Below are 22,017 nucleotides of genomic sequence, written 5' to 3' on the forward strand. Positions count from 1 at the left end.
TGGATATTTATTCATTTTAGCTTGTGTTAGTGAGTTTTAATATTGACTTTAAGAGATGTACCAAATATTGTGCAACCAACATTGTTTAGCTTACAATGTTAGGACAAAGCTATTCTGGTGTTTGAACAAACAAGGGAAGAAACTGGTTGTTTTTCAATCAAAAATACTTTAGACTAGTAAATAGTAGACAGTAATAGTTTAGCAAGAATCATTGAATTACATCTGTTTTCTTGATATTCTTTATATTCCTCTCTCTTTTGGCTCATTTGTTTATGACCAAGGGTACCTATATTTTTGCAGAGGATGGTAGAATAGCCAGCGCTTAAATAGTCTTAGTTCTAGATTAGTACTTCTGTTTGTTTTTTAATCCTGACCTCCCAATGTATTTCATGAGAAACAATTACGAAGTTTAAGTAGGGTTATTCTAGGCCTGGATTTTATTTGTAATCTTTGGTCGCAAGGCAGGAATTCCCTCTAAGAGGGTACCACACACACCCTCATTTACTCACAAGTGAGACCAAGTTTATGTACCATGTTTTGTGTGAGAAAACACATAGGAGAATATGAAAAACGCACAGATTCACTGGAGCAATGATTGGACCCACACCCCAGCCCCTAAAGCTGTGTGACACTTATATTACTTTCTGCCCCACCATGCCACCTACTGGTAGTACAAATAATGCAGTATTGCCTGTAAATCAATGCTTTTTTTTTATAAATAATTACACTAGACAGGATATCATTTCATGGGCGTTTTATTAGGGGAATAATATCAGTACATTGATACAGGTTTTGTATATGTGGAGGTCCATTACCCTTACAGGCTCCCCTTAGCTTATATTTGAGTGGGGAGTGTCTGAAGTGTTTGGGCTGAACCATGAGCTTATTGAACAGCATTGGCAAGTTTAGTAAAGCACCATTTGAAAAGAACAAGCACATTTAAAATGCACCAGTCATGAACATGTTTGGTCTGGGTGATACTGCATTGCTTCTGGAAGCTTGGTGTCCTTCATACAACCCTCACTCAACATCATGCACTTTGATTATTATTAATATAAAGCATATTACTGATTTTTGGATTTAATATTTATTGACCACAAATTGGGTTGGTTATATATTCACCACATTGTCACCACACAAACTGTTCCTCACACTTTGAGAAAAATCTGAAATTAACTAATTTGCGTGGACTTCCATTAAAAGTAAAAAAGGTTTGTCCTGTAGTTGTTTTGGAGATATATGTTTTTCACCAGACAGCGACAATATGCTCTAAAATATATTATGGCTCTAAGGACAAGGCATGAGTTCTGTACCAGGCAGATTATCATGGTACATGAAACATTATATACTGTATGTCATATTTTGTAACATGGCATTTTGCACATATAGCATCCTAATAGCATCTCTGTTGTTCAAATATCATGTTTTACATGAACTACTATAAGCTTGCCTGTTTTTTTTGTTTGTTTAGTCTGTAAAGGGTTACAGTTTAACAAGAGGTAGGTCTTATTTTCTATATTTTCTAAGGATTAGGAATCACAAACCAATATAGGGGATTTAGATCTTTAGAAACTGTAGAAAACCTGGCCGTCTAACCTGATAGCTCTTTAAGAGGTATTAAAGGAATAAGTTCTTCTTTTGAGAGTAGAAGTGAGACACCCAGTAAAGGTGGATCACATCACAGTACTATTGGACAGTAATTTCCCAAATATCCCCTCTCCTGTCTGCCTCTTATCCTGTTGGCCTGCTGGGACGACAAAGTACAGAGCAGCACATGGTCCTCATTTCCTGCTGGCCAGTTCTCACCCTGCCCAAGGGTGTGAGCTGCGGGTGCGTGTGTGTATGTGTGTACAGTATGCTTGTGTAAGTGTAATAGTTTTCTGATCATTCTCTGGAGGTCAGTGTTGAGTATATCTGAAATGCCTTATTTTATACAGACATACTGTATGTTCTCACGCCTTGCTGCAGCAGAGGATCTGGAGAAGTATCTTTGGTATGCTTCTTATTTCCCAAGCACAGCTCTCAACATAGCTCTCCAAATGCCTTTAGCTTTCAGAGCATATGGATTCTGTAATACACTCATCATCCAAAAATAGTTGCACCCTGAAGCCAGTGTCAGATTGCAATAAAATTCGGAAGAAAAATAAAGGAAGATCCTTAGGAACAAAAACTGATTAGAATTTAGCCTGATGGACAATTCCTAGTCATATTTATTAAGCTACACATACAGAAGTAGTGTGTAATGCAACATGCCATCTCGGTATGGAGTTGTAGAGGTTCCTAATGACAATCCTGCAAATTCTTTTTGTTAGTGTTGATAGCTTGTCCAATGGCATCCCACATTTTCAATCTGAGATATTTGTAGGTCTGGCAATGGGGCTTACCATGGCATAGTATCTGTGGCTTCAAGTCAAGCTCCATAGATGGCAGCAGCATGTGGACGAGTGTTGTCCTGTTGTAATAGAATACTGCAGGGGTGTGCATCTTAAAATCTTCAGCCAAGGATTGCAGGATCTCAATAAGCTGTCACAAGAGCTTGTAATGAACACCAAAGGTCACTCCATGACAATTTAATACAACTTCATTACTGTTGGTCGATTCTCTCTGAGTGCAACTCTTTTTATGAAAATGAGTGAAAATACTGTGTACAGATAGGAGAGTGAGGATGTATGAAGGACACCTGGTATTCTGTTATCTAGCTTAGCATGTTTTGTCTCTGGCCTTGTGTGTTTTGGTTTTTGAAAGAGGTAGGAAATGTTGACTTTGTCTTTACGTCTTATAGCACCTAAAATGTACAGCACCAAATTGAAGCAGTTTGAACAGAAGAAAAAAGGCCATCTGGAATTGTTGGAATGTTGGTGCAGTGTTAACCATCTGAGTCCAAGTTCTCTTGGAAGGAGTCTGCAGAGCGGTGGAGGACACCTGTGGAAAGAAGAGAGGATCAGCACATGGAGTATTTCTGGAAGCCACGCACAATGTTAGCCCACTTTCATTATCACAGATAATCAGGGTTTTCACTGGGAAACAAAATAGGTGCGGCATGGTTTCACCCTTGTTTTTGGCATTTGTTAAATTAGCTGCAGGATTGGTTCATAATTATTTTTTTTTATAATATTTACATAATATTTAAACTCAGAGTATTCTTAGCTAAGAGCTAAGATGTAAGACTCTGCCAGAGTTGGTAGATTGTTAATAACTAATGACTTAATGACTAGATACACATATTCTAGCATAACTGACATCGTGACACATTATATGATGCAGAATAAATGCATGCATTGGGGTTAATTAAGCGTTCTTGGGACAGATGTGTCTGTCTGTCAGAGAAAAAGTGAGCGACTGTTTGGAAGCTCAGGGGAAGTCCACAATTCTATCACAATATTGTCAGGATTCACGTTGCTGAGGTGTTTTGGGTGGTTTCAAATGTGTAACAGGTGTTTGCTATTGTGTACTAAGTGCTTGTTAGAGGACTTTCTTAGATACAGAATGTTAGGTGGTTGCTGATATGATATGTTAGTTTAGGTGGTTGCTGAGGTGTACCAGATGGTTGCTATGATGCTTGCTAAGGTACAATATATCTGAGGGTTATTTAGATTCTCCAGGTGGTTGCTAAAGCTGTGGTTGTATTTTTCAGCTGCTTGCTTTGTTGTCTCTAAAGTGCTTGCTAGAGTGAGTGATTGCTAATGTGTTGCTGTGTTCTAGGTGGTTGCTATGGTGGTTCATATGTAAAAAAAAAATAAAATAAAAGTTAAAATCGGTTGCTGGTCATCTGACTAAAAATCTGTATACAATCCTGAATCACACAGTCAGAAAGAATGGTCAAAAACTGCATTATTATATACCAATCTTAAAATGTCATTTATTTTATGTCATTAATGTCATTATTGTTTCCAGAGGCTTTTTTGAGAAGACATTTTTCATCACTTCTCACACTCCACTAGGATAAGCTTTTTTCAGACAGGCCTACATATTTACAAGCTGTTGTGTTAGTAGTAGTACAGAATGCTTACCTGCTTTTTACCCTAAGTGCTTGTAATGTTTTTCATAGCCCACTGCATTGTTGGAGTTACTACCTGTTAAGAAGAAATAATGATAATAGTTTCAAAAAAGGGTCAAAGATTTATCAGACATACACTGATACTTTTCCTCCCTATGACTAATAGTACACAAGCTGTAAATATGAATTGTTGGTCATACTGACCTAAGAAATCCTTGTAATCTTTGAAGTACTTGTGCCTCAGGCTACGACCATCTAGAGGGAGAACAGTTCCGACAAGTGCATTTAGTATCAAACGACTGACACTAGCACAGGGATACAAGTGGAACATGGTCTGAAGCAATGATACCAGTTGTACACTGTATCAAACTACAATAATATGAGGCTTTTACTACTAAGTTTTATCATGTTAAATATCCAATCATCAATGTATACTTATTCATCTATAGCAGGGGAGGGGAACTCTGGTCCTAAAAGGCCGGATTCCTGCACAGTTGGAAGATGATCCTGTTCTGGCACACTTGATTTAGCTAATCTGCTAATTGGCAGGTTTAGTTTACTGTATGTATTGGAGTAGGGACACCCCAAACTTTGCTGGACTCCAGCCCTCAGGTCCCCTCCCCTGGTCTTTTGACTCAGATCTGAGGATGGAGGAACATTGTCATGATCGATCAGGTCTATGGATTTGCTGTCTGACCTGAGTTTCCACGCTGTTTAATACACTGGCCACGGTTGGGGATTCCAGCCGAGGGGTTTCCAGGGTTGATGATATGGCAGTCATACCCAGTAGGACACTGTAAGGGCTCATCCCCATCCTCTGTAGTGCTGCAAGCCTCAGCTATAAACCCCACACAAAAACAGGACAGGTTAGATTTCAATGAGTGGACTGCAGGCAAAAGAGAACAGAGCATTCAAAAGGGATAAAACAGTAGGGTACCAACAAATTGTTATGCTAATTGTATCTGATTAGAATGTTACTTCTTTGATTTTCCACATCAGTTAACTCTTGCTGATGTGTAATATATAACAGGCCTATACACCACTAATTGGAATTGTGATTTTTGCTGGAAACAATAATATTGTAGTACTGTGAGTATTGTTGTAACAAAGCCATTTATTTTACCCTCTACACCAACATCAGAAGAGTGGATAACGCTAAATCAGCAAAATTAGCCACAATAACACAAACACAAGCTATCCCTTTAAACAAAATAAAAACGCTCTATATAACCCAAACAAAAGAGAAAGGATGACACCAAGTGTGCTGGGACACCACCACAATATGACCATGCCACTTCATGTATGAAACGTAACTTACATTCAGTCTGCAAAATATGAGTGAGTTATCACCCATTTCTTGACTTACAAACCACAATTGGAAAATGTCATAATACTTACCCTGTAGAACTTCCTCTGGTCCATCTAAAAGCCAGCCATTTCCACCCAACCACCGTGGCTTAGGCTGCACCAACCAATCCAGGACTGTTCAATATCAGATCAGTGCACACACAAAAAGATCATTTGCAATTTTACCAACATTATCTGTTCAGTGCATAGAGAACAGTTACTACATTTCTGCATAATTCAATGGTCAACACTTAACCACAGTCAGTGAGAGGATCTGCTCCTGAGAAGGAATTGTTTACAGTGGTTGTGAACAGAATCAGACATCTTGTTATGAAATATGTTACATAAAGTAGTTATGTATGTACCACATTGGTTTATAATAGTTTTGCAATGAACTCTTATTCGTAAGTGTACTTAAAAAATGTAAAGGGATACATATTTAACATTTAGTGATGCAGCAAAAAAAATATTTGGTAACCAAAAATATTTGACCAAAATGGAAAACATTTGCTTTTGATGTTCGGTCGAAATAGTGAAAGAATAAATTATACAGAACAATGGCAAATTTATATAAAAGTCATATTTCATTGTTACCGTTTGTTACCTAGTAGACTGTTGTCTACTATTTTAATTATCAACATATCTTATTAAATAATACCTGAAAGTGTAGCTATAGGTTGCCAGATTTGCTAGAATTGGGTTGTAATCATGGCAAAGCATGTTTTTTTCGCCATCATTATAAAGAGATCTGAGTCTGTAACTTTGTTAATGTTTGAATAATTGAATCATGCAGATTTTTTTTTAAAAACGCAGAAGAAGCTTGTGTATGTGAATAAGTGTGTCAGTGTGTACCAGGTGGAGGCTGGACTGACTCCAGGCAGGCATAGATGCAGCCGTTGTAACAACAGCGTTTGTGTCTCTCGCACTCTGAGTCTGAGCGGCAGCCTGGCACTTCGCACGCCCGCTCGGGCAGCATCTGCGGCGGGGGAGGACACCGGTCATTCTTCTGGTGCTGAGTGGACTGAGACTGGCTGGGATACTCATAATCCTGGCAACAAATCAGAGAAGACAGAGAGAAAGAAACTTTAGTTTAAATGTATCACACAACTCTTTAACAGATGGAGTTTTAAGGTTCATATCTAAACATCTCAGTTTGTTCTGTAGGTCCGTTGCTTCGGAGATTTAAGGTGGGATGCTGTGCTTAAGTCCTGTGACGGACAGATATGATTGGCACATAAACCAGAGACCTCCTGCTAAAAAAAAAAAACAGTCCTGCTTAGATTTGTTAAGTTATTTAAGCTGATTGACAAGCTTAGCTCTGTTTTTGTGTTGAGTAACAGTTTAGCTGGTCAACAAACATGATTAAATTGCTCAAGCCAACAATAAGTCCAACCTTGAGTAGGTTGTTGACCAGCAAGATCAAGCATGAGTAATATCACAAAGCCGGTCCATCACTGTGAGCATCAAGTCCAAGCTTGTCGACAGCTTGACCAGCATCACCAAGCTGGTTGACAATCACGACTAACAAGGTCAAGCTGATCTTATCGTGATTGGTAAACCAGCATGGTGGTGCTGCTCAAATTGGTCAATCATTATGACTAATATGACCTTGCTGGCAGAACCTGCACCATCATTTTGAACACCATGTTCAGTAGGACCAAGCTGGTTGACCAGCATGTCTAGAATGAGCAAGCTAGAAAATCAGCATATTAGCCAACACCAAGCTTGTTCACAAGATGTTTATGCAGCATGACCAGCGCCACCAAGCTGGTTGACCACCATGATCATCAATACCAAGCTTGTTGACCTACATGAAAACCATCACTAAGGTTATTAACCAACATGACCTTGTTGGACATCCAGTGTAACATACGCTTTGCTGGTCATCTATCCTACATTTGGATACCAGTGCTTTACATTAAATTAGCTCCCAAACCAGTTAAGATAACTGACAGTCTGAGTCCAGTGTCTGTTCGCAATATTAGTTTAGCATCTTATGTTCTATGTAAAGGATGCAAACTTCACATATCAAAGCATCTCCACCATATTTTCACTGCCTACATGTTACAAGTTTCAAAACCCTCAAACACCTCTTTTTCACTTATGTTTGTTCATTTGTCTGTAGATATTGACATTTGAAGCTTGTAGAACTTTGATTTGAGCTTCTGAGCTTTGTAGGGCACAGCCCACAAGTTCTTACGGAATATTTTTCCAGCAGTGTTCAGACCTTGCAGAGTGCTTGGCTGAGAGGCTATCTATGACTGCCAAAATCTCCTAATGCATTTTTCAAATCTTTTTAAGTATCACTCTGATTTACTGACTTGTGTGCAAGCCACAGCTATTTGTATTTGGACACTTCAAGAAAGCCACTCACAAAATGAGAAATAAATTAGAAAATTAGATGTTACTGTTTATCGTAGGCCACACAAAAATCTGCTAGTAAGGTCATCAAAAAGTAGGGGTTCCTAAAATGTGCAATAATGTCTAGTTCTTTATTTAACTCTGTATCTTAAAACTAGTTAGATAATAAGTACCTTAAGCATCAGAAAGGTTGTTTTTTAGTAACTTCAAATTACACCCAAATACTTTATGTACAACTTTGAAGTAAGGAAATGTAAGGAGAGGGCCTCCACATTTTCAGCGTTTGTGCACATATATTACATACAGTATCTGAAGTTACTATCAACCTACAACTGTGTAATTTTGTTAGATGCTTAAGAGAAAAAATTGAGGTAATATTTGTGGTAGCAGTCTGCATGCCTAGGGGCTTTATTTTGAATAAATGTGGCCATGGTGATTGTAACTTGAGCTCAATTATTTGGATGGTTGAGTGGTTTCTTTTGGTAATATGGTGTATTTGTTTGAGAAGACAAGCTTAGAAATGTTGCCTGTGACCTGACAGGATGTAACTAAAGTGCCCTAGTGCAAGGCATCTAACCCCAAATTGCTCCTCAACTGATGCAGCTAGGGCTTAGCATGGCTACAGGCACAATTCACCATGCATTTGCTGAAAGAATGGGCTAAATATTGGTGGATTTGTGTATTTCTCTTCAGGGGTCCTTCTTTTCTTCCTCAGAATCCTGTGTAAAAAAAAACTGATACAAGATCATTTCACTTGCTAAGATAAGGGTATTTGATGTTAATTTTTACATTTTCCCAGAATTTGTTCCATTAATAATTCTACCTTTCATCCATTTACTGTGGTCTTATCATTACAATTATATGCACTAATTATCCACAGATACTGGTGAAATTGAATTCTCTATGGTTCTGAGTCCTTTGAGAGGCCCCTTCCCCTTTTTAGCATGGGTGGAGGCTGTACTGTTGCTTTACTGCCAGATATTTGCACTTGTGTGAAACACCGACTCTATCAGATCTGCAAAGAAGCCATGTGCCAATGTGCTGCTCTCGGCTGACTGAGCATGGCCATTCCTTCTTTCTACGCTCTGGAGAGGTAAAGTGGGACCCCCGACTGAGGCCAAAGTTCAGCACAGGAGATTTAGTGCTGTTACTATATGCCTGGGATGCTAGTGCTAGCATAAAGGATGCAGTGTTCAGGAATTCCTCCAAACGTAAAGTTCTAAAAAGGGGCTTTTCTTTCTCAGAAAGCCACAGGGCTTTTTTCTTTGTGTGTCAGCCGAGGGATGTGGGCTGCTTCTATAAAAGTCCTCCTCCAGGCTTGCCCATAGGTTTCCAGTTGCAGAAGAGGTACTGTTTAGGGAAACACTCTCTGCTTGAAGTCTTTCTCTTTCTCTCACAATGTTTTTTCTCTTTGTTTCTTCTTTCTGGCTCGACTGCAGCCCAGCTCTGCTTAATGCCTCCGCCAGTTCTCTGCTGAGTCAAGCCAAGTGTAAACTAACCTACATTCTGCTGCTGAAACTCCAGGCCAGAGCTTCTCTGAAAGCAAATATATGTCTACCTCTTCTCTATCTTCAAATTGATATTGAGACTGTGTGACTTTGCTCTGCTCTCTTATGGAGGTTTGTAGCAGGGTGAGGCGAGGCTGCCTGCCTGGGCTTTTTTAGATAACAGCATCGCAGTCTGCACTTAATGTTTAAAAAAGGCCTGTTTATTTGGTAAGTGGTTTCACCTCTAAAGCAACTGTTAAAATGAAAGCAAATGTTTGGCATGGGTTGTTGTAGCTCAGTATTTAGGTGTTTAGAACTTAAACCCACACATACAGTCTGGAGAGCTGGAGTGCGTGACAGTGCTGCTGGTTTGATTTAAGTTTCTTTGCACGGTTGATGAATTGCATCGTTACACATAATGCAGTTAAGCTCTTGTGGTTCTCCAATTTTAGCAATGCCATGCTGACATACTTTTTAGATTTTCAGTGCGCTTAAGATTAATCTAGTGTATCTTTTCCTTTATACACACATTGTCAAAACAATTGTTGCAAAAATAGTAAGACAGCCAGAAGTAAGTGTTGGATTGCAATAGCATTTGAAAGATTAAATGAACAAGGAACAATTAATTATTAAGCATTTAAACAATTGATTATATTTATTGAGCTACACATACATGCTACACATTCATGCTTCTAATGCAGAATGAATGTTATAGAATAAATAAATGGAAAGCAGAAATTTGTAAGCATTTGATATTTTACTGTTTTATGATAATGCAGTTTTCTATGTCACCACTCAAAGAATCATTTGAAGACTGAAAACATGACTCACCCTCATACGTCAGTGACTTAACTCAAAGACAGCCCAACAATTAATGAATTACATTTTTGAAATAAGCAATTGCCTGCAGGAAGTTACAAAACAAAGTAGCAGTAGTAGTGATTCAGCTAATACTAGTAGTATTATTGTAGTGTAAATCAATTGAAAGCAGATTACAGGCCTGAAAATGGGTCATTGGGAACCAAGAGCACCCATTTCCATTTCCCACCAACTTCTAGTGCACCCCTACTTCTGAAACCAAATAAAACCAAAAGTATTACCTTAGCACCAACTGTTTGAACCATAAAACACAACAACAGATGTAGACAAACCAATAAATTGTGCAAAATACCCTGACGCTTTATCAGTACATCAGTACATTTAAATACGTACATGAGCTACTTGCAGATAAAAGCCGGGCCTAGTTCATTCATCACTCCATTCATCGTTCCAACTACGTGGACTTCCTCTCAGGAGACTCAGTATCGGGAAGAAGTAGTAGCGTCCTCTTCCTGTCTGGAGTGACCGGTGATAAGTGTGTGTATGTTTGTGTGTGTGTGTCTGTTTTCGCCTGCTGGGTTCTTACTGTTTATTCCTTCCTGTTTGCCTCATCTGCTCTAATGTGGTGATGCCAGCGGCTCCATGATGCTAGTGTTTACTGGCTACATCGTCTCTCAAGACAGCCAGAGAGGTCACGAGAGACCACATTTGGCACTTTATGTAAGCCCTCATTAATCTGCTGCCGTCATTTGGGTCTTCGGGTATTTCAGGTCATTATAGGCCTGTGTTTCCTCTACAAAAGCCTGGGTTTATAGACACTTGTGAATAACACTAAGCTAGGAGCTACAGCCACCATCATTTATCTGCTTTATACATCTAACCTAAATATTGTATCACTCTACTTTCATGTACACTTTCTTAAGTTGATACTGGTTAAACAATTCGTAAATTCCTGTCATCCCAGTGCACTTTAGAGATTAGAGGCACTTCATTAATGAGAGCAGCCGAAGTGTATTTACTGGCATGTCTAGGCATGTTTGGGGTACCAGCATAAAAACAGGCACAGGTCATAATACTTTGCCTTTGGACATGGTAATTAGGAAAAAAATAGAAACTGGTGTAATTTTTTATCACTGATGGATAAGCATAAGCATGGAAGGCATGCTTTAGAAAAGCTGTTTCAAGTTTGGCTTTAGTGAAACTGAAAAATGTTTAAAATCATTAAGGGTGTACTTTGAGAAATTCAAAATATGCATCTTCTCACAAAACATAATGCTACCCCATGAATAAAATGTTTAAAATTATTGTTGTACTTGAACAATAACAAAATGCAGAAATGAGGATTCAATCCATGGTACAATTTGAAAGGACAGTATTTAGGATATATATATATATATATATTTACATATTTACGGTACCTTTATTACAGTTATTACAGTTACGATTTTAGGTTAGATGGATGAATGGCTGGCTGGATGGATGGATGGATGGATGGATGGATGGATGGATGGATGGATGGATAGATAGATAGATAGATAGATAGATAGATAGATAGATAGATAGATAGATAGATAGATAGATAGATAGATAGATAGATAGATAGATAGATAGATAGATAGATAGATGTGCCCCCTCAAAAGTAGCTAATCATACAAGTGTCGCAGCTCTCTTTAGATGTTTGTACAGTGCTGTATGCAGTGATTCATGTCTAGACATCTGGACAACTCCTACTCAAAAGGAATTCATTTTCTGACCTAGTTCTGGTTGACTGACAGCTGGTGCATGGCCCTGCCCTGAGCAGGTGGGAGGGTCCTACAGGTGATTGACAGTTCAGAAGTACACTGTGGTATTCTGCTATAAAAAGAGGGGGTCATTACAGTACATTACAGCGCTCTGAAACATGCCCTGCTCATATGACTGGGATTAATGTGCTAGTCCCAGAGCAGAGAGCACATGACTGCTATATGATGGGGTTAACTCATGCATAGTGCAGAAAGAATGACTGCAGGGTGGGGTTGAAATACTTGTAAAAAGACATTTAGTAATGGTACAAAAACTCAGATTACCAAACTCTAGGAGAGGTGTACTTAACCTGAGGATCACAACATGGCAATTTACAGGTGTTTTCTCCACAAAATGTTTAAACTATAAGATTAAGTCAATTTTGAATCATGATTTCTTGCACTTACATTCTTGAAAATCAAATACAGAATGAATAAGATGACATGCAACAGTTTTTGAATCCTACTAATGTATTATTTTTTATTTTTAGAAAGCAGTACTGCCAATCTTTAGTTAGAGTTAAGGAGGGGTGGTGAGTTGGTGGGGTTCCAAAATATTTTGACCTAAAATGGAGACACACCTTAGATTACCCCATTTAGATGAGTCCCATACAATTAAATAGGCTGTTTTTGTTACTTTAAGTTACTTTAATTACTGATGTGGTATTCTAGTAACCTCAATTTTTTGGAAGATAGAGCTGGGAATACAATCACACCAGAGTTGAGAACGTTCCAGTTAAACATTTAGATTAATGGACATGATTTCAAAACATTTCCATAAAACAGATTAACGAAGACCACTACTGGTTTGACAATTATTTAGCAGGTGAATCCAGTCCAAATATGTCATTTTGCATTGTATCAGATTAGCCTTATTATACTGGGAGATAACAACACATTAACATTATACAGTATTTTGTGTACTCAAGCGCAATGAATTCATGTTCACCGTTAGACATTGGACAGTACTGCATATGTATCACTGATTTTTAAATAAGAATGTCCAACTCAAATGGATGGTTCCAGTTGAATTTCCAGAAACCTGTCCTAAAAAACCCTAAAATATGAGTTCTCAACATTGTTCACAGTATAACCCCTTTATAATATTTTTAAAACATTTCAATACAACATAATTCACACAATACATTAAGTTCCATTATATACATACAGTTTCCCAGACAGAGATTAAGCTAAATCCTGGACTAAATGATTCTTTTAATTGGAAATCTCCATTCAAAATGCTGTGCAGTTTATCCCTGTTTTGGAACCTGCACCACAGCCTCTTTTGAATTAACTGATGATGACAAGAAAAATAGTCTGGAAAAAGATGAAACAAGTTCTAAAAAAAAAACGTAACAAAACAAAATGTGACACGCCCAACAGATGTGCTTGCCTGTCACTGTTTAGTCTCCTAATGCTGGTGGCCTAGCGAGAGCTGGACGTGGAAAACATCATGCTAGAAACTTGACAGGCAGACTCTCAATCTATGTGCAGATGAAATCTGTAGACAACAAAACCCAGAACACCTGTCGGCTCCTTTAGTTCCTTTAAGACCTGTCAAAAGTCAATCTGGATCTGGAGAGATGAATGGGAGTGCATGGATGCAGTGAAGGTCAAACACCCGCCTACATGCCCTGACAAGCAGTACAAGCACCCTCTGCAACCCTGTGAAATATCTCAGTATGTGCCAAGCAGCTACACATCCTCCATACTGCTGTGTTTATCAGCACATGATATCTAATTATCTCTGAAATGAAGAAAAATACACAATACCTGGCAGCTTATTGGAACAGAAATGTACAGTATGTTGTGGTGTAATATTTGAATAATGAATGAGTTGATTTCCCAACAGATATTTTGGTAAAATACTCCTTAAAAAAATAACAGTTTCTGAATCGTTCTTGGCTTGGATGTATGATTTTCTGAGTAATTGGCATATACACTCACTACTGATGCCAAAAGTCATTGGAAAGCAGTATGTAAATTTTTAATGTAGTGTAACCTCAGAGGATGGCTTGGGAATGCTCACATTTGTATAGGTTGTAAAGTGTTATCTTGTGAGTGAGGTTAAACACTGGATGGCATGTTCATGTCAAGGTAAATTTTCGAGTTAGAGCGAGAGTATCAGATGGATGGGATATTTCATTTGGAAAGTTCTGTGGGCATTTAAAATTTCTCATGTGTCATCTAGTATCATGTGTATTATGAATACACCTTAGAAGGCTAAAATTACCATTCACAGTGGACAGTGCAGTAGGTAGTAATGATTGTAACCAGCAAAGTCTGGCTAGAATTGTCTGTGCTATCACACAAGTGACTCCTTTTAAATCCATATTTAAAGTAGGTGATCCTTAATTCAAATCCCACAGGTTAGTGTATAGTTAATTAGCCTTCATAGGACATGGCATACAACAACTGTCCCTAGTCCAATGACATTTGTGGAGGTTCCTATATTTTTAAACACATTGTTCACACTTGTGTGTCTCAGATGCAAAAACAGATCTTTAAGGATTCCTCCAGTCACCTCCGGCTGATCACCAAATACTAAACATGATTATTTTTACAGGTGTTTTATTACTTTTGCAACTTTTTTGGCCAATAATAATATAAATGGTGAAAGGGTATTTTTGTCTTGCTTTTCAAACAAAAAGCATACAAAAAACTTCATTTAAAAATGTTTTTAAAAATATTTATTAATTTACATTTTTAATATCCTTGCCAAAAACTAACACACATTGAATTTAGTTCAGTAGTACTTCTCTAATCATAACCATAAATTTAGCTCAGTAGTACAGTTTTAGTCACACATTAAGTTTTTTTTGGTGCATTTCTAATAATTTACTTTAGCTGTGCTAGTTACATCAGTAGTGCTATTCTAATTATAATTTTAGCTCAGTAGTGCAGTTTTGTCATAAATTAAGTTTTTTAGTGTCATTCTAATCATTTACTTTAGCTGTGCTAGTTACTTCAGTAGTGCTATTCTTATCATAAATTTGCAGTAAACAGTACAACTCAAGTTATGTAGTTAGTTAACTGGTTGCATGGGCCTGCCACAACTGCTGAAAACAATTGCAATGTTAGAGGTAACAGAAACATAATGTATATTTTTTTCTGCCTTTTCACTTATACAGACAAACACAAACACACAAAAATTGCAAATATTTTTGGTTGCTAAATTTTTGTTTTTCCCTTCATTTTTAAGAGTGTCCTTACTCACAGCTTTTACCACTAAGCAGTTGCTTGTGCTGGAACTGCTCAGCTTCCTCCTGCACATTCTCCCTTTCTTCATACCTACTGTATACTGTATGTCTCCAGTGTATGTTTTTTGTCAGACACTGACTGATTTATAGCTTAAGATTGCAGACTCCTATGAGAAAAGTCCTGCCGCATGACTGCTAGTCTGCTCTGCTTCTGCTTCACTAGCTACCAATCTCCTCTATAATACCATCCCTGATTTTAAGAGTGTGAGAGGGCTGAGTTTGATGCAAAAAAGTTCAAGCAATGGATTTATTTCCCACTAAATCTGCTTGTTGATGCCAAAGTTTAAGAATTTAGGAAACTCAGGAACCCCAGCTTAAACATTATCCCTGGTATTCTCTGAGAACTGTTTGTTTGGTCTTCAGACTTCACTGATTAACATGTACAGAGTGTTCTTGTTCATTGGAAAATTGTGGATACCCAACACTGGCCTTAAACCTGGCAATTCTGCACTGTTACTTTCAGATAATGCATCAAGTGTGGTCCTCTGAAACTTAAATCTCAACCCGAAGGCACCAGCAGTTTTGCCCAACACAAGACGCTCTAACAGGATCAATTGTTCATGGCTGCTTACAGTTACGAGCGAGGTGAGAGCCAGCTGGACCACATTGCCTGTTGGACTCTGTTGGGCCCACACAGAGAATTCCACTGGCTTGGCAGTTGCCTCCACTGGCTCACACAACTCGAACTATGGGAAAATATTCTTTGTTAAGCCTTTCAATTGTGGGAAAGCTCAATGTCTTTACGGCTTATTCTTTTTTTTCTGCTGTTCATTTTTTGTAGCAAGTGTTGGGAGGGTTGTGGGTTGGGGACAAGCAACAACATTCAATCTGATGAACTTCATTTGCACTATGTAGCTGAAACTAGTCTGGTCAGAAGCACCAAGCGGATTTGCTAATATGCAATTTGCTAATGTTAACTTGATTGAATAACCTCATTTCTGAAAAATGTTGGGATGCTGTGTAAAACGTATATAAATGTATATAAAACAAAATGCAATAATAAGCACATCTCATAGGCCCACATTTTGTTTTATTATTCATTTTATTTGGCATATAAAATGTCCACATATAATGTTTTTTGAAAGAGGTCCTGAGCCAATGCTGTGATTATTCAATACAGAGTCATGCTATTAATACAGTGCCACCTGAGGGCCCGAAGAGCACCAGCATCCAACCTTGTCCCATGTAAACAGGGATTTCTATTGCTTTTACTGCCGGTGTTTTTTTTGTTAGTACCATTTACTCAGTTACAAATAAGTAATAAATAAAGTTCTAAATAAATAAAATGTGTTCTATGATATATTGTGAATAAAATATGGATCTATGAGACTTGCAAATCATTCTTCATTCTGTTTTTGCATTGTGTATTTTTTATGTATTAACATTTTACATAGCATCTCAACTTTAGGAAATTTGGTTGTGCATCAAAATACCTGGTAGGTCCTCAAAATAAACAGCAATATTTTGTATCCTTACAATTCTACATTGCTCCTTATTTTCTTATTGAATTGAATGGATTTTTTCAACCTGACTCTCCAACCTGACGACAGTTGCCACATAAGACTGTTTTTATGGGCGGTCTTTATGGGCAGTCAGCTACAATTAGTTCTACTTTAATGATGATGGCACCATTAGCACCATTACTGTTCTACATTGTTTAGGTCAGAAATGCCTCCTCTTGCCACGTGAGTCGTTTTGTAGAGAGCTGCAGAAGAAAGGAATGAAGGAGAGAGAGAGAAGGAGAGAAAAGCAAGAGAGGGACGCTGATGTTTTCTATCAAGCTAAGCAAGAAAAAAATCAATGACTCGAGCAGATGAATAGAAGGAAAGGGGCATCCTCAGCTCTTCATAAATCTTTCTTAAAGGTAAATTAAGAGAGATTTATGAAGCAGATTCTTGGAGAGTTTATGGAGGGCAGAGAGAAGAAAAGAGCACAGTGTAAGAGAGTAGAAGGTGTAGATGAAACAAGGCAAGCTGAATAAATATCTGCACATATCTCTGTTCCTGGCTATGTTTTTTTTGGCTATATTTTTTTTTATCAAAACTCAACTTTTAAAACTGTCCTGACTTTGTAATTTGAGAGAACAGTAATAGGTCTTACTCTCTTTTAACACATACATATATACACAAATCATTTTAATTACATTAAAACCACCTGCCTAATTTTGAGTAGATCCCACTTGTGCCACCACAACAGACCTAAGATCTCTAAAGGTGTCCTGTGGTATTTGGCCTATATTGATTAAATCAACAAACCTTAGGTGTCCATGAATCTGTAACCGGTTCCATAGGTCCCTACATATTGAAAACACCTCACAAGACTTGCTGATGTTGTGAAGATGTTCTGATCCTGTCATCTTGTCATCACAAGAGAGCTTTTCACAACATAGCACAGATCTTTATGCTCAGCATGTTCCTGCTTTTAACACACTTCTAACTTAAATAACTGACTGTTCACTTGCTGCCTAATATGTAGATCCCAATTCTTGACAGATGCCACCATATATTATGATAATCAGTGTTTTCACTTTACCTTTCTAATTATATCATCAGTGTATGCACTTATACACAAATATATTTTATACTGTGCATTAACAAGCGCTTAAACTTGTTGACTTAATTGTGTTATTCAGGTAATTCAGGTAATTCCATGAGCATAAAATGACCTTAATGTAATTTTAACTGCACTTGATGTAATTAGTTATTTAACTCTTTGCTAACAATTCCACTGCCAATAAAAGATGAAGACATCATTCTTGACGTCCAGTGTTACTTACAGATCAGTTAAAATATAAAAAATAACTACAATGATTTAGCTACAATTAAACACGTATTTAGGACAATTGTGGGTGTATTTGGCTGACACTGTAACCCAGAGTGTCTTACATTAGAATCATGATATACAGGTAGACGAATGCATAATTAGGAGTCTTGCCCAGATTACTTTTAGAAACATAGTGTGCTGTGTTTGCCCAGCCAGGGAATTGAAGTGTTGGTACTGACTATATTACACCAAATATTTACCAAATACCAAGGCCAAAGAAATAATCAATAATTGTTCAATAGGAATCAGGTCCTCTTCTATCATCAAGTCTAGATGGCAAGTTCATTTAGTATAGTAAAAGTTTAGATTCTACTTTCTAATTGTAATGGTATGTTATTTCGGTTATAAGTTAAAATGTAGAACCAAGTATGTATTATTTAGAAATGGTAGAGCATTTTGGGTCCCACATGCTTCACGGGTTTATAGGGTCTATAATACTAATGTTAATTAAAGAAGTATTGCAGGAATGAGAAGGAAGATCTGAATGAACACTTGAAGAAGTTTCTTATACAGAGTATGTTACACTACTGAACACTGAGCACTTGTTGACTGTCTAAACAGATGCTTAACAATAGTTTGAATCCCACTTTATATGAATTATTTCTAATAAGTGGGTAGTTACACATTAACAATCCATGTAATAACGGTGTTACTATTAGTAAAGTACAAATTGTTACTGATTAATTACAGTTGTAAAGATTATGAAAGTACATGTGTATAAATGTCAATTAGACAAACCAGAGTAATTTCCCCCATAATAATCTACCTATAATGTTCTTATTATTTCTGATAAAATGTTTAATTTTGCCATAATTATATACCACACAAAAGTTGTATTTATGCACAACTTATTCTACAGACACTATAACATGTCAAAAATCGACACAGACTATCCACTATTAAACACAAGTCAAAAATAAAGCTGACATGTATGTGTTTACATAACCTGTACACCTGTGATTGATCTGTAATAGTGTGTACTTCTTCAGTAGCTACACTGCTATTATATGGATTGTTTTTGTGTAACTACACAGTTATTAGAGAAACTTTTTATAAAATGGCACCATAGTTTTAAATGTCAATATGTTGTCATGGAAATACAGATTTCAAGCACTTAAGCCTTCAAAATATCAAAATATCTTTAGGATCATAAAAGTCTAATTCAAACAGATGTGTTTTATGTTCTGTTAATGTAACTTTAAACCTAGTTAATCATATTCTTCACTTTACAAAGAATGATACACATGCCAGAATACCATCGCTATTGGAACAAAAACTTGTAGGTCTAAAAGTTTGACTGTACAGGTTAGGCTTTTCATGTAATTTTAGGACATTTTGGAACATTTATATTGGTCTCTATGTTATGAAATTGTAGTTGGCTATTTATTTATTTATTTATTTATTTTTTACAAATAATACAGTTTTTTAAATGACATTTATAAAAATAATTCTAAAGCTAGATGTAATTATTAAATCACATTATTACATTATTACAACTGTAACCCATTTTTTCCAATAGATGTTTATGGTGCAGCACTCAAGAACCCCAACTCTAAAAAGTTCAAAAAGTAGTTTTGCTCCTCACCTTCTGACTGAGTCCTCTCCTCCTGATCCTGCGGGCGTTCCCTGAGCCGGTGTCCAGCAGCAGCAGCAGCAGGCAGGCCAGCAGCAGCCGGACCTGAGCGCCTGCCATGGCCCTTTCTCCTCCTTCTCTTCTTTATCCTCCTTTCTCCTTCTCCTTTTTTGTCTTCTGCTTCTCCTCTCTCAGTGAACTCTGTGCTCTGAAGTTGTATCCAGCTGTTTGGAGTCCAGTTGTTTTCCAGTTGTTGTTTTTCCCCCTTGTTGGTGTGTTTATGCTGTGGCTTCCTCTCCTCAGGATTTGCCCATGTGAGTGTGTGTAAGTGTGTATGTATGTGTGTGTGTGTATATGTGTGTGTGTAGGCAGTTCCCTGCTGGTTCCCCGCTGCCTGTAAGTCAGTGCCGGTTAGAGGTCTCCTTGTGCACTCACCCAACCCAATCCCTGAGAGGAGAAAGAGAAAAGGAGGGAGTATAGACGGGATAAGCAGAAGCAGATCAGGGGGGAAAGGAGAGAAGAGAGAGAAGTGAGATGAAGAAAGAAAAGAGAGGGAAGAACGAGGCAGCTGTCTTGGTTATTCTGAGGAGGGGGTTCAAAAACGTGTCTGGTGGAGTGAAGTGCACATGTTTCTCTCTGAGGGAGAGTCAGAGAGAGTGAGGGAGGGGAGAGAGAGGGGGTGAAAGAGTGGAGGAAGAGTTACGGTGGGAGGGGACAGAGCAGAGGATGAGGTGAAAAGGAACAGGTTATTTTTAGAGTTCTTCTTTGACCCTGGTAAATCTGGAGTTCAGATAATTTAAGATGATTTCACACTTGATTCAGTTTGTTTGGGCAGGTGTGAATGCAGTACGTGCTGAACAATCTGCTCCCAGTTTAAATAATCATTAATTAATTCAGACCACAGCAAACCAGCCACACACCTACTCATTTAATAGTTTTCTGGTTTTCTATATTGTAAATTAATAAAGTCATTCAGGCCATGAAGGAAGACATAAGAAATCACGTAGTAAACTTAAACATGTTAAATAAACCAAAAATATCCAAATGTAAAGCATTTAGATGTACTCTTATCTGTTATACTGTAAAATAGATTTTTCTGAAGCTGTGCAACAGAGGTAACTCCTGTGCTTCCTTTCCTGGGGTGTTCCTGATGAGAGCCAGTTTCATCATAATGTTTTTAAAAGCCTTTTTCATATTAACTTCACTTTTTAAAGTGTATGTAAAAGTATTTTTATTAATTTACTTAGTTGAGTAGTTCCTGCCACAATATGGATTAGAACATTACTCAAATAGAACTATTCACTGTATACCAACTCTACCTCCTCAGAACTGTACAACTGATGCTCTCAAACACATTAAGAGGGCACAGCTAACTCTTAACAAGGCACAGCTGTTAACTGAAAGCCATTCCAGCTGAATACCACCTAAAGCTGACTGAAAAAATGCCATCATGTGCAAAACTGTCATCTAAGCAAGAGGTGCCTACTTTGAAGAATCTAAAATCTAAACACATTCTGGTTTGTTTAACACATTCTTTATTACAAAATGTTCATGGTTCATATGATTCATTTTTACATTAATCCATATTAGTCTTGAATGCAGATTGTTCTCCATGATCCAATGCAATGTTCTTCAATGTTCAGGCAAAAACACTAGTTCCTGTCCTATGACAACTGGTATATTTCTGGTAAATTGGTAAATTGGTAAAAACAACTGGTAAATTTCAGTGTATAACCTCACATTGTAAAAAAACAGCATAATAACATTTAAATGTGTGTGTTTGTGGTGTGTGTGTTCATGTGTGAATGCTTATGTTATGTACAGTATGTGTAGTTATGTAGTCATGCAAGGATCTGTAGATACTGTACACAGTCAAGTGGTAGCAGCCTAAACAAAATCTAAAGCAATTTCCACATGTGGTTACTTTGAGGGGCTGGAGTTGTCTGTTTCTGTGTGTGTGTGTGTGTGTCTGAGAGGATGTTTATGTTAAAAGTGGTGTAAGCCAGTAGTAAAAACCTTGAGTGCCGTCTACAGATATCAGTGTTGTGTGAGTGTGTACAGCATACACATACAGTATATTACCATTTTTTTTTTATGAAAACATTTTGACTGCCAGCATTTGTGTGTGTGTGTGTTTGTGTGTGTGTGTGTAAATGCAGGGGATGTAGTAGGCAGAAAGAAGGGAAGTATGTGCTGAACTGTGGGGAAGGGGCCACTTGTCTTTGAACGTGTGTGTAACCTCCTAAAGTAGGACATCCCCCCCTCTGTTCCTCACGCCCCCCTCACATAACCGCTCTGAAAAGTGGGAGTAAAAAAAGTCAGCTCAAATCTCTGTCATTATCCATTTTACTGGAGGAAGAGACACTGGCAGGAGAGGAGAGAGCATCTGGTTACACAGAGGAAAGAGGGGTATTTATGCATTTACTCTCTTCAGTTCTCTTAACTCCTCTTCCTCCCTATTAAAGTAAGTCTCTTAAATCAGCAGTGACTAAACATCTTGAGTTTAGGAATACAATGGTGCTTAAAAATTTGTTAATCCTTTAGAATGTTCTATATTTCTGGTCATTGT

General features: G+C 37.6%; 1 protein-coding gene across 2 annotated transcripts; it reads right to left on the reverse strand.

Moving 5' to 3' along the window:
* Window positions 1-739: 739 nt before the first annotated feature.
* On the reverse strand, window positions 740-20,099 carry wfdc1 (WAP four-disulfide core domain 1). 2 transcript variants are annotated; one of them, XM_007250507.4, is made up of 7 exons: window positions 19,461-20,099; window positions 6,197-6,392; window positions 5,396-5,479; window positions 4,695-4,835; window positions 4,202-4,252; window positions 4,011-4,073; window positions 740-2,922 (listed from the first exon to the last, which is right to left on the reverse strand). In XM_007250507.4, the coding sequence occupies exons 1-6, from the start codon at window positions 19,566-19,568 to the stop codon at window positions 4,018-4,020; spliced, it is 636 nt and encodes a 211-aa protein (XP_007250569.3). In that variant the 5' UTR covers window positions 19,569-20,099; the 3' UTR covers window positions 740-2,922; window positions 4,011-4,017. The 2 variants fall into 2 exon arrangements, with proteins under 2 accessions (XP_007250569.3, XP_007250570.3); XM_007250508.4 differs by lacking the exon at window positions 4,202-4,252.
* Window positions 20,100-22,017: the final 1,918 nt, after the last annotated feature.

This window comes from Astyanax mexicanus, chromosome 9, assembly GCF_023375975.1.
Source record: "Astyanax mexicanus isolate ESR-SI-001 chromosome 9, AstMex3_surface, whole genome shotgun sequence".
Lineage (NCBI taxonomy): Eukaryota > Metazoa > Chordata > Actinopteri > Characiformes > Acestrorhamphidae > Astyanax > Astyanax mexicanus.